This window comes from Acartia tonsa, chromosome 9, assembly GCF_053477335.1.
Source record: "Acartia tonsa isolate MP-2025a chromosome 9, ASM5347733v1, whole genome shotgun sequence".
NCBI classification, from domain to species: domain Eukaryota; kingdom Metazoa; phylum Arthropoda; class Copepoda; order Calanoida; family Acartiidae; genus Acartia; species Acartia tonsa.
The window spans coordinates 41960435-41975533 of NC_137268.1; the positions used below are offsets into that span (position 1 = coordinate 41960435).

General features: G+C 32.8%; 1 protein-coding gene across 1 annotated transcript; it reads right to left on the reverse strand.

The window, feature by feature from the left end:
* Window positions 1-12543: 12543 nt before the first annotated feature.
* LOC145327549 (uncharacterized) lies at window positions 12544-14000 on the reverse strand. The gene is made up of 3 exons (XM_080171092.1): window positions 13967-14000; window positions 12890-13057; window positions 12544-12659 (listed from the first exon to the last, which is right to left on the reverse strand). The coding sequence occupies exons 1-3, from the start codon at window positions 13998-14000 to the stop codon at window positions 12544-12546; spliced, it is 318 nt and encodes a 105-aa protein (XP_080027218.1).
* Window positions 14001-15099: the final 1099 nt, after the last annotated feature.

Genomic DNA, 15099 nt, shown 5'->3' on the forward strand with positions numbered 1-15099 from the left:
GCTAAACGGTCAGCCAGAGGCGAATGAAACATAAATAAAGAAATGTCTGCCTCAAAAAGTTGTTCAACATCAAAGAGATGCTTGAAGTCTCTAAAACGACTCCTTCCCCTCCTTTAAGGGGAAAAACTGAAAAAACGTGATTTTCAAAAGTATGCCCACTTCGTGGGTGTGGGGGGCACTGAACCCGTCACCCCAGGGTCACCAAATATAAAGTCTAGGCGGCCCACAATGCTGAATTTTCACCAAGTGAAAGTCTTGTGTCATTATCTCTTATGAGAAAAAAGTTATTAATTAATTAAAATTTCAAATTGTGATTTTTTGATGGATTTCTTTGATGAAATGACAGGCCGGTCAATTTTTAGGCCATTTTTTGCGGTTTTTGGGCCGTCACGCCCAAACGGTTTGAGATAATCTCACGGGACCTTTTGCCCAACCTAAGTCTGGTTATTTGTCTAGGGCACCGCATATATATGGTCGACAGAATAAGCTTTCCCAAAATGGTTAGGCATTCGAGAAAAATACTCTCTTACTTTTTAGAGTGATAATGGGGGGAGGGGAGGGGGTTGTTCAGTTCAGTAAATTGCCCGTATCGGATCTTTGTTTTTTTTTGTAGCAAAGCTACTCTATAATTCAGTCAGTCCGTGGGGAAAACGTGATTTTCTCGGCTCCTATTCAAGATAGACAGCTGAAAGTTTTAGTGAATATTCTCATTACATATGCCCATCTAATCTATACATTGTTTTGTCTATCTGTCTGTTATTTGGGGTGCTAGATCGATTCCTAAAGCTTTCATGATTTTCTTAACTCCTTTTCAAGATACAGGGCTGAAATTTTCAGGGAATAATCAATTTTATATTCTTCATATTTTCATAAAGTTTTATTAAGATTTTTATATTAATTGCGGTGGTAGATCGATTCCTAGATTTTTAAGTTTTCATGATTATAAGGTTGTGTGATTTTAAAGGTGGGATGATTTCCCTATTATACCAAGATTAATATTTATTGTATGACACTGCTTTATAGTTATTTTTTCCGAATATTTATACTAAATTTTTTAGCTTTGCTACTTATGAATGTTGTTATCCTTGTTTTATATCTAATCAGGTGGAATTCTAAATCCTTTTCCGACTGTACAATAGTGCGACGCTACTCTAAACCAAATGTTTGTGATTAGCTAGCTTGAAAAGGAATGGTTATCTATTGTGCAAAATACAACTATGTCTGTCCGTCCGTATGTCTGAAACTTTAGATATCGGTAACCGCTAAACCGATTTGGCTTTACTCTTCTTAACAAAAACTGATACGGGGGGGGGGGGTAAATATATCTTTTGCTTAGGCAGAAGGGGGGAATTTCCCAACGCCCCTTGAGGCTAGTTTTCTATAACTTTTTATAGGAAGATAAATCAGGTTCCTTAAAGGCAAACTAAATCAATAATATTCGTATTAGGAAAAAGAATGTTCTTGTTTCTTAAAATCTCAATTAATTATTTCTTAATTAGAAGCTAATTGCTAAAACTTGGAACAATTTAATTTTGCTTGGATAGATACACTTGAAGTTTGCTTTATAACGTATTTTTCCTTTATATTTTTAAAACAACAAGGATAATTATATCCATTGTTTCAAATAGGGTTGGTTCACAGTGCGTTCGAAGATGCTTTGACTTTAGTGTCAGAACCTAAATTGGGACATAGTGCATTTCATTACCCTAGGTTAGGTAACTTCGTTTCACTTTTCAATAAAATCTAAGATGCAGCCGTTTTTGAGAAAATTAGATTTGAGAATTTCAAGATCAAATTTTTCCCACTAGGAGTTATCGCATAACCATGACAAGAAAAGCAAAGATTATTTATTTAAAATTTTGAACAAGTTTGCTTTTATGAAGTTCTTCACAAAATCACTTCTAAAGTGATTTGATTTATGGCTATTTTTGTCAGTTGCTTTGCTAAGGTCACGGAAATTCAGCCTTAAATAAATCATATATAGAGAGGTTTTATGAAAGACTTTATAAGTTTATAAAGATAAAGTTGTTGTGGATTAAAATCAAACTTGAAATTTTCAAATCTAATTTCTCAAAAACGGCTGCATGGTTCTGACACTAAAGTCAAAGCACCTTCATACGCACTGTGGGTTTGGATACTTTTTTGGCCAGATACCTGATAACCGGCGGATTTTTATTGCCGGATATCCGGTTCCGGCCGGATATCTGGCCAATGTTTGACATCCGACAAATTACAAATTTGTGAGCAAGTATCTAAAAAGATAAGACAATATCTGATAAATTGATGCACATTACCAATCTGTAGATGATTACAATGCATATTAGATCTTTTCATGAAAATACTCTTTTTCGAATTTTAGTCTTCTGCTAACCTAAAAAGTCACTTTAGGAGCCTAGAAATACATGTACAAAATTTCAGCTCTCTATCTCTTCTGGCGACCTAGCGCCAGGCATGTAAAATATCAACAGATAACGGTAGCACGGCGGTTTTAACAATATCTCAGCAATGTGCAGGTTTTAAGCTCTTCTGCATATTTCAATTTAAACACATAAGGGCAAAGATATATTATCCCAAAAATCTTTTGTCAAAGTCTACTCTACACCTAGCGCCAGTCAGTTTTCTAAAATCATGCATTTTATACCTGTGAAAATAGAAATCGCCAGCGCTAGGTGTAGAGTAGACTTTGACAAAAGATTTTTGTGATATTATATCTTTGGCCTTATGTGTTTAAGTTGAAATATGCAGAACACCTGAATTCATCTTCCAAGCAATTCTCTAGGCATTTTAATTTTTTTTATGAAATAGCGGGATTTCAAAACTGTCCTTTGAAAAGGCCCAAAAAATATCTTTTTTTGTCACTTTTTTCACTGCTTATAGTTACAACTTATATGCTCAGTTAAAAAAAATCGGCGCCTCCAGCACCAAAACCGGCAAAAACTTGCAGTTAAACTTCTGTGCCCCTACTTGCCCCCCTCTTCAGCCAACAGTAGTTATCTCAAGAAGTAAAAGAGATATCAACACACAGAAAGAAAGCTTTTTAAATAAAACTGAACTAAGTAACTATTACATATTTAATTTTGGGACTTTCCTTCTAGGGGCTTGTGGAGCAAAAGACCCACCAAAACACTAATAATATAAGTTCTGAGCTTATTTTTAAAGATATAAACCAAATTTTTTATGAGAAAACTTTTTTCACATAACCAAACTCAGCAACCTATACAGATTTCATTTTGGGACTTTCCTTCCAGGTGCTAATGGAGCAAAAGAACCCCAAAACACAAAAAAATATGAGTTCTGAGCTTATTTTTAAAGATATAAACCTGATTTTTTTAAAAATCTTTTGTTACCATAATTAAATTCAGTAACATTTACAGATTTCATTTTGGGACTTTCCTTCTAGGGGCTTGTTTGGCAAAAGACCCCCAAAAACTAAAAATGTGAGTTCTTGACTTATTTTTAAAGATATCAACCAAATTTTTTATGAGAAAACTTTTTTCACATAACCAAACTCAGCAACCTATACAGATTTCATTTTGGGACTTTCCTTCCAGGTGCTAATGGAGCAAAAGAACCCCAAAACACAAAAAAATATGAGTTCTGAGCTTATTTTTAAAGATATCAACCTGATTTTTTTAAAGAAAATGTTTTAAATAAAACTGAACTCAGTAATGATTACACATTTCATTTTGGGATTTTCCTTTGAGGGGCTTGTGCAGCAAAAGACCCCCCAAAACACAAAAAATATGAGTTCTGAGCTGATATTTAAAGATATCAAACTGATTTTTTAAAGAAAATTTTTTTAACATAACCAAACTCAGCAGGGGCGTCCAAGCTTTTTTTTGGGGGGGGGTAAAATTTGCTTTGAGGGGGTAATTACCCCCCCTGAAATCTGTTGGTAAACAAAATTTGCCCCCAGGGTAATTTTTTTTTTTGGGACGGGTTATTTAAATTTTATTAAAAATTTAGTATTTTTTATTTTTTGGGGGTATTCAAAATTGTTTACTCCTCCTAAAATACCCCCTCCTAAATGGTTGATATCTTTAAAAATAAGTCCAGAACTCATATTTTTAGTTTTTTGGGGTCTTTTGCTAAACAAGCCTCTAGAAGGAAAGTCACAAAATTAAATCTGTAAATGTTACTGAGTTTGGTTATGTTAACAAAGTTTTAAAAAAAAAAATCAGGTTGAGATCTTTAAAAATAAGCTCAGAACTCATATTTTTGATTTTGGGGGTCTTTTGCCTAACTAGCCCCTAGAAGGAAAGTCCTAAAATGAAATCTGTAAACATTACTGAGTTTCATAGACGTCCAAGAGGGACGCCCCTGCTGAGTTTGGTTTTGTTAAAAAAGTTTCCTTTAAAAAAATCAGGTTGATATCTTTAAATATCAGCTCAGAACTCATATTTTTTGTGTTTTGGGGGCTCTTTTGCTCCACAAGCCCTTCAAAGGAAAGTCCCAAAATGAAATGTGTAATCATTACTGAGTTCAGTTTTATTTTGAAAATTTTCTCTAAAAATTTGGGGGTAAATTTTGGGAAGGTAAACAAAATTTGCCCCCCCCAAGCAAATTTTACCCCCCCCCCCAAAAAAAAAAAAGCTTGGACGCCCCTGCTGAGTTTGGTTATGTTAAAAAAATTTTCTTTAAAAAAATCAGTTTGATATCTCTATTTAAATATCAGCTCAGAACTCATATTTTTTGAGTTTTTGGGGGTCTTTTGCTCCACAAGCCCCTCAAAGGAAAGTCCCAAAATGAAATGTGTAATCATTACTGAGTTCAGTTTTATTTAAAAAAATTTCTTTTAAAAAATCAGGTTGATATCTTTAAAAATAAGCTCAGAACTCATATTTTTAATTTTGGGGGTCTTTTGCCCAACTAGCCCCTAGAAGGAAAGTCCTAAAATGAAATCTGTAAACATTACTGAGTTTCATAGACGTCCAAGAGGGGGGATAAAGTGGGGATTACCCCCCCCCCCCCCCGAAACTAATTTGGGGGTGCGCCCCCCCGAAAAAAAAAAGCTTGGATGCCCCTGCTGAGTTTGGTTATGTTAAAAAAGTTTCCTTTAAAAAATTTAGGTTGATATCTTTAAATATCAGCTCAGAACTCATATTTTTTGTGTTTTGGGGGGTCTTTTGCTGCACAAGCCCCTCAAAGGAAAGTCCCAAAATGAAATGTGTAATATTACTGAGTTCAGTTTTATTTTAAAAATTTTCTCTAAAAATTTGGGGGTAAATTTTGGGAAGGTAAACAAAATTTGCCCCCCCCAAGCAAATTTTACCCCCCCCCCCCCCAAAAAAAAAAGCTTGGACGCCCCTGCTGAGTTTGGTTATGTTAAAAAATTTTCTTTAAAAAAATCAGTTTGATATCTCTATTTAAATATCAGCTCAGAACTCATACTTTTTGAGTTTTTGGGGGTCTTTTGCTCCACAAGCCCCTCAAAGGAAAGTCCCAAAAAGAAATGTGTAATCATTACTGAGTTCAGTTTTATTTTAAAAAATTTCTTTTAAAAAATCAGGTTGATATCTTTAAAAATAAGCTCAGAACTCATATTTTTAATTTTGGGGGTCTTTTGCCCAACTAGCCCCTAGAAGGAAAGTCCTAAAATGAAATCTGTAAACATTACTGAGTTTCATAGACATCCAAGAGGGGGGATAAAGTGGGGATTACCCCCCCCCCCCAAACTAATTTGGGGGTGCGCCCCCCCCCCAAAAAAAAAGCTTGGACGCCCCTGCTGAGTTTGGTTATGTTAAAAAAGTTTCCTTTAAAAAATTTAGGTTGATATCTTTAAATATCAGCTCAGAACTCATATTTTTTGTGTTTTGGGGGGTCTTTTGTTGCACAAGCCCCTCAAAGGAAAGTCCCAAAATGAAATGTGTAATCATTACTGAGTTCAGTTTTATTTAAAACATTTTCTTTAAAAAAATCAGGTTGATATCTTTAAAAATAAGCTCAGAACTCATATTTTTTTGTGTTTTGGGGTTCTTTTGCTCCATTAGCATCTGGAAGGAAAGTCCCAAAATGAAATCTGTATAGGTTGCTGAGTTTGGTTATGTGAAAAAAGTTTTCTCATAAAAAATTAGGTTGATATCTTTAAAAATAAGTCAAGAACTCACATTTTTAGTTTTTGGGGGTCTTTTGTTGCACAAGCCCCTCAAAGGAAAGTCCCAAAATGAAATGTGTAATCATTACTGAGTTCAGTTTTATTTAAAACATTTTCTTTAAAAAAATCAGGTTGATATCTTTAAAAATAAGCTCAGAACTCATATTATTAGTGTTTTGGTGGGTCTTTTGCTCCACAAGCCCCTAGAAGGAAAGTCCCAAAATTAAATATGTAATAGTTACTTAGTTCAGTTTTATTTAAAAGTTTTCTTTCTGTGTGTTGATATCTCTTTTACTTCTTGAGATAACTACTGTTGGATGAAGAAGGGGGCAAGTAGGGGCACAGAAGTTTAACTGCCAGTTTTTGCCGGTTTTGGTGCTGGAGGCTCCGATTTTTTTTAACTGAGCATAATATCTTAATAAGTTGTAACTATAAGCAGTGAAAAAAGTGACAAAAAAAGATATTTTTTAGGCCTTTTCAAAGGGCAGTTTTGAAATCCCGTTATTTCATAAAAAAAATTATAATGCCTAGGGAATGGCTTGGAAGATGAATTTAGGTGTTCTGCATATTTCAACTTAAACACATAAGGCCAAAGATATAATATCCCAAAAATCTTTAGTCAAAGTCTTCTCTACACCTGGCGCTGGCGATTTCTATTTTCACAGGTATAAAATGCATGATTTTAGAAAACGGACTGGCGCTAGGTGTAGAGTAGACTTTGACAAAAGATTTTTGGGATAATATATCTTTGCCCTTATGTGTTTAAATTGAAATATGCAGAAGAGCTTAAAACCTGCACTGCACATTGCTGAGATATTGTTAAAACCGCCGTGCTACCGTTATCTGTTGATATTTTACATGCCTGGCGCTAGGTCGCCATTAGAGATAGAGAGCTGAAATTTTGTACATGTATTTCTTGGCTCCTAAAGTAACTTTTTAGGATAGCAGAAGACTAAAATTCGAAAAAGAGTATTTTCATGAAAAGATCTAATGCATATGCAATGATTGAAACGTTTGGAAAAAATTAATACACAAAACCATATCCTATTATATAAAGTAGTAAGTTTAATTTGTCTGTAGCGAAGGATATCGCTAACCGCTGAAACGATATGGTTCTCATTTAAAGTGAAGCATCTTTTAGGTCCAGGAAAGGTTTTTAGCTATTTTAGGTGATGGTATTTTCACACTCCCAGTAAAAAATGATCCCTTCTTAAAAAATATTTTTATACATTTTGAAACTTAATTGATAATGGTTTGGTTAACTTTTTTTCCCTTACCAAACAAGTGCCCCTAGAGGCTTCTATGGGGGCGTAGCAGCTAGTCTTATACAACTCCCCAAGCCAAGAAAGAAATTAAGACAATAATTATTATTTTTCTGACAAGGATTATGGCTATGCTTATTAGGGCGGGTTCATATCGGAATTAGACAAAGAGGGGATGTGCAACAGATAAAACTAACTTAAATAAAATCTCTGACCGAAAAAGAATTTTTAAAAATTCAGTTTTAGAACTAGACCACTTAAAAATGTATATCACAAATAAAAAATATGCAAAGACGACATTCAAGTGCTCTCCACTTATTATCTCAGTTACTATTAGTGCTAGAGGGCTAATATTTTTTGTGTATTTCCCCAGTTTTATAATGAAATTCCGGCTATAAGTCAGTCAAAGTCATATTTCGCTTCCTTACCCTTTATTTACCAACCTTTTATCAACGACCAGACATTCAATTTTAGAAGTATGATACAATTTAGAAAGCGTAGCAACTCTATAATCATTACCAGAATGTCCGAATGTCCATTTTAAATATGTTGATTTAAAAAAAAAACTTTCAACAACAAATTTTTATGTGATCTGATTATCTGATAGATCTGATTTTTGGTATATTGATTCCTGTTCCAACAAAGTATAATCTTATAAGCAAAACAACTCTATAATCAAGTTCTAAAAATGTAAGTATGTCCATAAACATTATCCTGTATCAAGCAGTTTTTCAACAAATTTACTTTCAATTTTGTTTCGACTGTTACAATTTTATATACTGATTAATCAGTTCTGACACTGTACATTGTACAAGTGTTAATGTTCGTTTGTCCTACCGTTTCAGAGCTTCGCTTTTATGGTTGTCATCCTTGTTTACTTTCAACTCAGGGCTGGTTAATCTTTTAATTTTTCATTTTAATATCCTTGGAGAGCCGTCTATAATATGATGTGATAAATAACTATTAAAGAATGATCTTATAATAAAGTAACAGGATGTCTGTTTGTCTGTGTGTTTTTGTGTCTGTGTGTTTGTACCGAAGGATCTCACTCACCGCTGAACCGAGCGGGTTCTCCTTAACAGGGTAGCTCTTCATTGGTCCCAGAAAGGTTTATAACTATTTTGGGGAAGGGTACCACCACCCTCCAAAGAGAAATCGCCCCTAGAAAAAAATTCCCCCCCCAAAATTTTTTTTTACTTTTTCTTTTAAAATCTAAAATAATAAATTGGGTTATCAAATTTGACTCTCCCCTCCTCAAGTGCCCCTAGAGGCCTCTAGGGGGCGTAGCCGCTAGTAAACATCTAAAGTAAACCAAACATTTCATTAGTTTAAAATTTATTCTGCATTTAAAGATGTTTTGTTGAATGAAACATTAATCTTGTAAATTTGTCTTGGTCCATTTGTAAATCTTCTATGTTTTGGCCTTATTTCTTTGGATACAGTAAAATAAGATGTTAAATATGTAGCCGTTAGTATCCTATCCTATTATATGAAGTAACTAGCGGCTTTTTTTGGGGGGTGGGGGTAGTCGACCCCACTATTTTAATTTTAGTTTTTTTTTTTGGGGGGGGGGTATTTTTCATTTTTAGGGGGTTAGGGGTGGGAGACAAAATAGTTATAAACCTTCCCGGGACCTATGAGAAGCTACCCTGTAAAGGAGAACCCAATCGGTTCAGCGGTTAGCGAGATCCTTCGCTACAAACAAACAGACAGACAAACAAACAGACAGACATCGTTCTACTTTGTATTATACTAGCGGCTGTGCCCCTAGCAGCTAGGGGCTTTTTATTAGAAAGTCTATGGAATTGCAGAAAAATAGTCTAAAACCATACCGACTTGTTTGGAAAAAAAATAGCCTAAAACCATCTTAGGACATATAAGAAACTTCACTATAAAGTAGAACCATATCGGTTCAGCGGTTAGCGAGATCCTTCGCTACAGACAAAAAAGCTTATTTCTAGTAATACTTATACTTTATATAATAGGATATAAGGTTTTTTTTCTCTGTAACGAAGGACCTCACTAATCGCTGAACCGATTTAGTTCTTCTCCTTTTTAAGGAATCTTCAAATATGTCCCAGGATGGTTTTAGGCTGTTTTATTTCCGGATTTATGTCTTGGGATGGTTTTAGGCCATTTTTTGCCATTTCCTAGATTTTGAAATACAGAGCCCCGAGTTGCTAGGGGCGCAGCCGATAGTTTAATAATATAATATCTATAATACAAATTAGAACGATGTCTCTCTGTCTGTCTGAAGCTTAAGATCTCAGTAACCACTGCACCGATTGGACTCTACTCTTCAGGGAATATACCTACTGGTCCTGTGATGGTTTTAAGCTGTTTTCTTTGGGGGTGGGACACCCCCAACCTCCCCAAAAACAAAAAAAATCACCCCACAATTTTTTAGACAGTTATTTCACAATAAATGGCAGCACCAGAAAGACTTAATTTTTTTTAATTACCTCTTTGGGCAAAGCCCCTAGAAGCTAGGAGCGAACCCGCTAGTTTAATAATATAATATTAAATTATAAAATAGATAATAGTTTTTTAATAAACAAGGTTGACAACATCCATAAGTAGCAAAGCACATATAAATTTTGTGTATGAATACAGACAAGAAGGTCAAAAAAGCATTTGTTGAAATAAAGAGAAAATCACGAAACTTTTTCCACATATTTTTATATTGTATGATATTTCTATTTTGTTTTATGGCTGACAGATTAATGGTCAAAGTGAATTACATAATTGATGCTCAAAACAATAAGAAATTTAATTCTTATAAAATATTCCACAAAAACTTTGAAAATTAGACCAAAAAACACCAAAGAAAAGGGGAATCATGTAAAAAAAATTCTACCTATCCTTTCATTTTTTAACACAAAAATCCCTCAAAACAGAACAGAAGATATGGGGTAAAAGGTGAAAGATATAAAAAATAGCCAAAATCCTGCTAAAAAGCAGTCCGACGACGGCTCTGGATGTCGCATAGTTGATTATACTCTTTTGCTGGTATTTTTTCCTGGGAGAGGGGGTGGAATAAATTTTAGGGTAAAAGATAAAGAGAATGAGAATTATAGATCTTAGGAATGATAAAATAACAAAACCTTTCTTACTTTTCCTTTCATCTATATATGAACACAAACATCCCTTAGAACAATTAAAAATTCAATGCTGATTCTATTACTCAACAAGGATGACAACATCCATAGACAAACGGATATTAACACTTGTATAGTGTCAGAACTAAATAATCAGAATATAAATGTATACAAATCGAAGCAAAATTGTAAGAAATTTGTTGAAAAACTGCTTGATACTGGATAATGTTTATGGACATACTTACATTTTTAGGACTTGATTATAGAGTTGCTTCGCTTATAACATTATACTTTGTTGTCCCAGGAATTAATATACCAAAAATCAGAAAAATCGGATGATTAGATCACATAAAATTTTTTTGTTAAAATAGTTAAAAAAATCGACATGTTTAAAATGAACGTACGGACATTCTGGTAATGATTATAGAATTGATACGCTTTCTATATCGTACCTAATTACTAAAGGAATTACCATCCAAAGTTTGGAATCGATAGGACAATTCTAACATGCCTAAATTAACGGAAAAAAGCTATCCGTTACGGACCTACGGACGGACCTATCCTAATTATAGAAAAAGCCTCGCTTTTAAAAACAAATTTTTTATCTTGCAAAATAAAATTTATTTCACACAAAGCAAACAATATGAAACAAGGTTATAATAAAATCACATTCAAACATACATTCATACTCAAGGAGTCAAAATAGGAATTTGGGAACAGGAGCATAGCATCTCTATAGATTATGGTACCAAATGCTATGTATGTTGGGCAAAATATTGTAGATGGAGGTTGACCAGGATAATGATCTTCTCTTTTTCATATTTAGCTGCAAATGACTCCAGCACCTAAGAATAAAAAAAATAGATGACAACAACAAAAATGTCTACTTTAACGTCAATTCTTTTCATTTTACTTTGGGATAATTTTAATTATGGCCTGTATGAAAACAATGTGTGAATACACATTACTGCATACTTCCTACTTTTTAGGAAACTTCCATTTGGGAAGAATTTTTTTTTTAAATTAACCATATCAATAAAATTTGACTGTATATATAAATATATATAAGACTCATTTAATTCATTTATTATTGTTTTTTTTTTATGCATGTACACCCAAGAATTATAAATCTAACCTAAAAAAAGGGTACACCAGCATAGTACAACTGAAGAAAGTGCCTTTTAGTCTATTTTAAATAATGTAATCTTTAATAGTAAAAATTATAATTATTATTATACCTTCATGACTCCTACAATTATGATCTGTGATATATCCACAGGCATACAAACTGACTTCAGTGCCTGGCAAGCATTATAATATCAAGCTTTTAAAAAATATTTGATAATATAAATTAGTTTGTATTATGTAACATTATAGTTTTAATAAAGCCAATTCTATTATATAAAGTAGTAAGCTTTTTTGTCTGTATCGGAGGATCTCATTAACCGCTGAACCGATATGGTTCTCATTTACAGTGCCCCTTCTTATAAGTTCTGAGATGGTTTTAGGTTATTTTGTTCTTTTATAAATAAGTCTAGGTGTTGTTTTAGGCAATATTTATGCCCTTAGATATTTAGATATAGAGCCCCTAGATGGTATGAGCGCAACCGCTAGTGCAATATAAATTATTTACCTGTACATGCAAAATCATCAAATAAAATATTATCAGCAGATCCCCATTCGCTGTTAGTTGTAGCAATTCCTAGAAAATCATGGTCAGAATTTAAAATGATTGCAAATTATTAGAATACATAATAATTTGTATGTAAAAGTGTTGTACAAAATACGTATTGCTATATATCTTTACCTGTGGAATATCCAAGCATATTGCAGGCAACTGTTGCATCATTACTAACAATTAAATATATGTAATTAACAACAGAAGATTCTAGAACAATTTTCTTAGGGATTCTTCTAAATATTTAAAACCAATATATCTTTGAAATGATATATTTTGGTAGCAATAAAGAATAAGACAAAATGATAAAAAAAACTTGTCTTTGATAAGATAGTATTAAATTACTGGAAATTAAATAAATATAAGAAAATTCTAAGGAAAAAAATTAATTTGTTGAAAAATTAATAATACTTACTCGTCCCAACTATCATCACAAACATGTTTGTACTCTGATGATGTTGCATCCCAAAGCAGAAGATTTCCTTTATTTGGTTTCATTCCACCTTCTAGTTTTATCCTCGAATCACCTTACACAAATTGATTAGTATTTCTAACTCATTAAATCCAATGTCCAAAATGACTGGGCAAAGTGACATGATGTGTGTCTGTCTGTCTGTATGCTTTCACCCAAATTGAATTATGAAAATTTAAGGTAAAACTCTGAAAGAACAAAATTAGTGGTATTTTTTTTTAGCTTAATATGCTTCTTTAGACAAGTTATAAAAATTCAACTGATATTTTATATATTATATCTTACCAGATCTTGTAGTTGTAGATGTAATCGTAGTTGTAGTTGTAGTTGTAGTTGTAGATGTAGTTGTAGTTATAGTTGTAGTTGTAGTTGTAGATGTAGTTGTAGTTACAGTTGTAGTTGGCGTTGTGTCGCAGTACTTCAAACCAAAGGTAGTCTTCTTGTTTTCCTTTACTACAAAAATATTGAAACTTTTATAATGAAAAAAAAACTTTATACATATTTAAAAGGTTCCAGGACAAACGCAGGAGTCCCAAACGTCAGAGTGGACAAACGCAGGAGTGTTAAAATATTAATTCAATTAAGTATTTCTATACAGATTAGGTTAGGTTAAAATATGAATGTACAAATAAGCCCCCTGCAGAAGTTAGGCAGTTAAAAAACCTATAAGATGGTCCAAAATAGGTTACCCTCGAAACTTTCACATTCTGATCCTAAGAAAATATAAAAAATAACATTATTAGATAATGTTTTGAAAATATGTAGTTGTGAAAATACTCACAGAAAAGAAATGGAATGTAATGGAGATGGATTATTATTCAAAATGTAAAAGGGCATATGTATTCTCAAATTTTCCAGTAAAAGAAATTAAATTTTTGTACTACAGAAACTGTGATAGATTTTAGCTTGTAGACTTTAAAATACATTCATTTTGATAAAAAAAATATGTTATGGATGACAAAAAAAAATTCTGCAGCAATTTAAAAAAAAAACAAAGCTCACTCTGGTACCTAATTTGGCCCGTTTTTGGAGTATCATAATTGTTTATATTTGGATCAAAATATTTACCTCTTACTTCAGTTTGAATACACATAGACTTCAATTTGAATACACATAGACTTCAATTTGAATACACATAGACTTCAATTTTAATACACATAGACTTCAATTTGAGTACATATAGACTTTAATTTGAATACACATAGACTTCATTTTCAAGTAATATAGGTAAAGACTAAAGTTAGTATTAAGTTTTTTTTTAAATCAAAAGAGAATATAATAGGCATTAACACAAAAATGATAACATATTTTAAAAATGTATAAATGTCATACAATAATATTTACTAATATGATATGGCTTACCTTCATAGTGAAACAGTAACAGAAACTGATACATTGCTAAATTTTTAGTTCAGTTTTATTAGGATTAACAGGTGTTATCTTCATAATGAAAAGGACGCGCACCAACTATCCAATTCCCCAACAATAACCGGATAACCGGCATCTAAAATCAGCCGGATATCCGGCTCAACCATACTTTTCAACCACATTATCTTATTCGTTCGCTGAAAGCTTAGGGTATTGAATTTTGATTGGTTGGTTTCAAAATTTTTCCATAAATAATTTTTATCTGCAGAAGGTATAATTTTGTTTATTATCATTGTAGATGTTTATTAAATTATCACACAAGATCCAAGTTAGAGAGAATATTCGCTCAAATTCGTTGTCTTAAAAATTTTGGGTACTTTTGTTGAATTTTGATCGGTTGGTTCCAAAGTAGCAGTAACCAAAAATAAATCAGTGGCCAACTTGTAACAAATAAATGTGAAATTATTTTGAATTAATTTTAAATAAATTTATATTGCGGCAGCCAGCTATGGACGGACGGACGGACGTACAAAAAGGTTAACAGTGCAGCTACTCAAAAACTTCAAGTCCTCACGTCCATCTGTCTGTCCAATATTACATTAGTCCTTATTAAGTAATAAGTTGCACCTGTTTTAGGGCCAAGGCATTCTTCCCACTCTTGTAACATAGTAGAAGAAAAGACTTTGGACTGTAAATTATACTTGTACACAAAGTTTTAACGTGAATACTAATTTGTTAGCATATTAGTTTAAGGTTCAAACTGTCAGTTTTCATCATTTACAAAAAATAATTTTAGTCTACAGAAGGGGTAATTTTGTTTATATCAGCATTGAGCATGTACATCAATTTATCGTTCATTGTCTTATCCCTGAAGATCCCTGTTGAAAATAGTTATTTCTCGCATCGTATTATAAACGGCTTTCCGCGGATATAGAAAGTACAATTATGAGATTAAAATTAGTTTTTTTAGCCCCGAGGTGCCGAAGGCACCGGCTAAAAAACTGGTTTTAATCTTATTATTGTACATTTCTATATTCCTAGAAAGCTGGATATAATACGATGCAAGACATCAGGGAGTAAGGGACGGGACAATGGATCGAATATTCAATTTTTAGGAGTCTCAGACT

Excerpts from the sequence above, each read along its gene's own strand:
- LOC145327549 (XM_080171092.1), bottom strand. The coding sequence starts at position 14,000 with ATGTATCAGTTTCTGTTACTGTTTCACTATGAAG. Across the intron at positions 13,058-13,966 it reads GTTACTGTTTCACTATGAAG|TAAAGGAAAACAAGAAGACT; the intron begins GTAAGCCATATC and ends ATATTTTTGTAG. Across the intron at positions 12,660-12,889 it reads ATCTACAACTACAAGATCTG|GTGATTCGAGGATAAAACTA; the intron begins GTAAGATATAAT and ends AATTTGTGTAAG.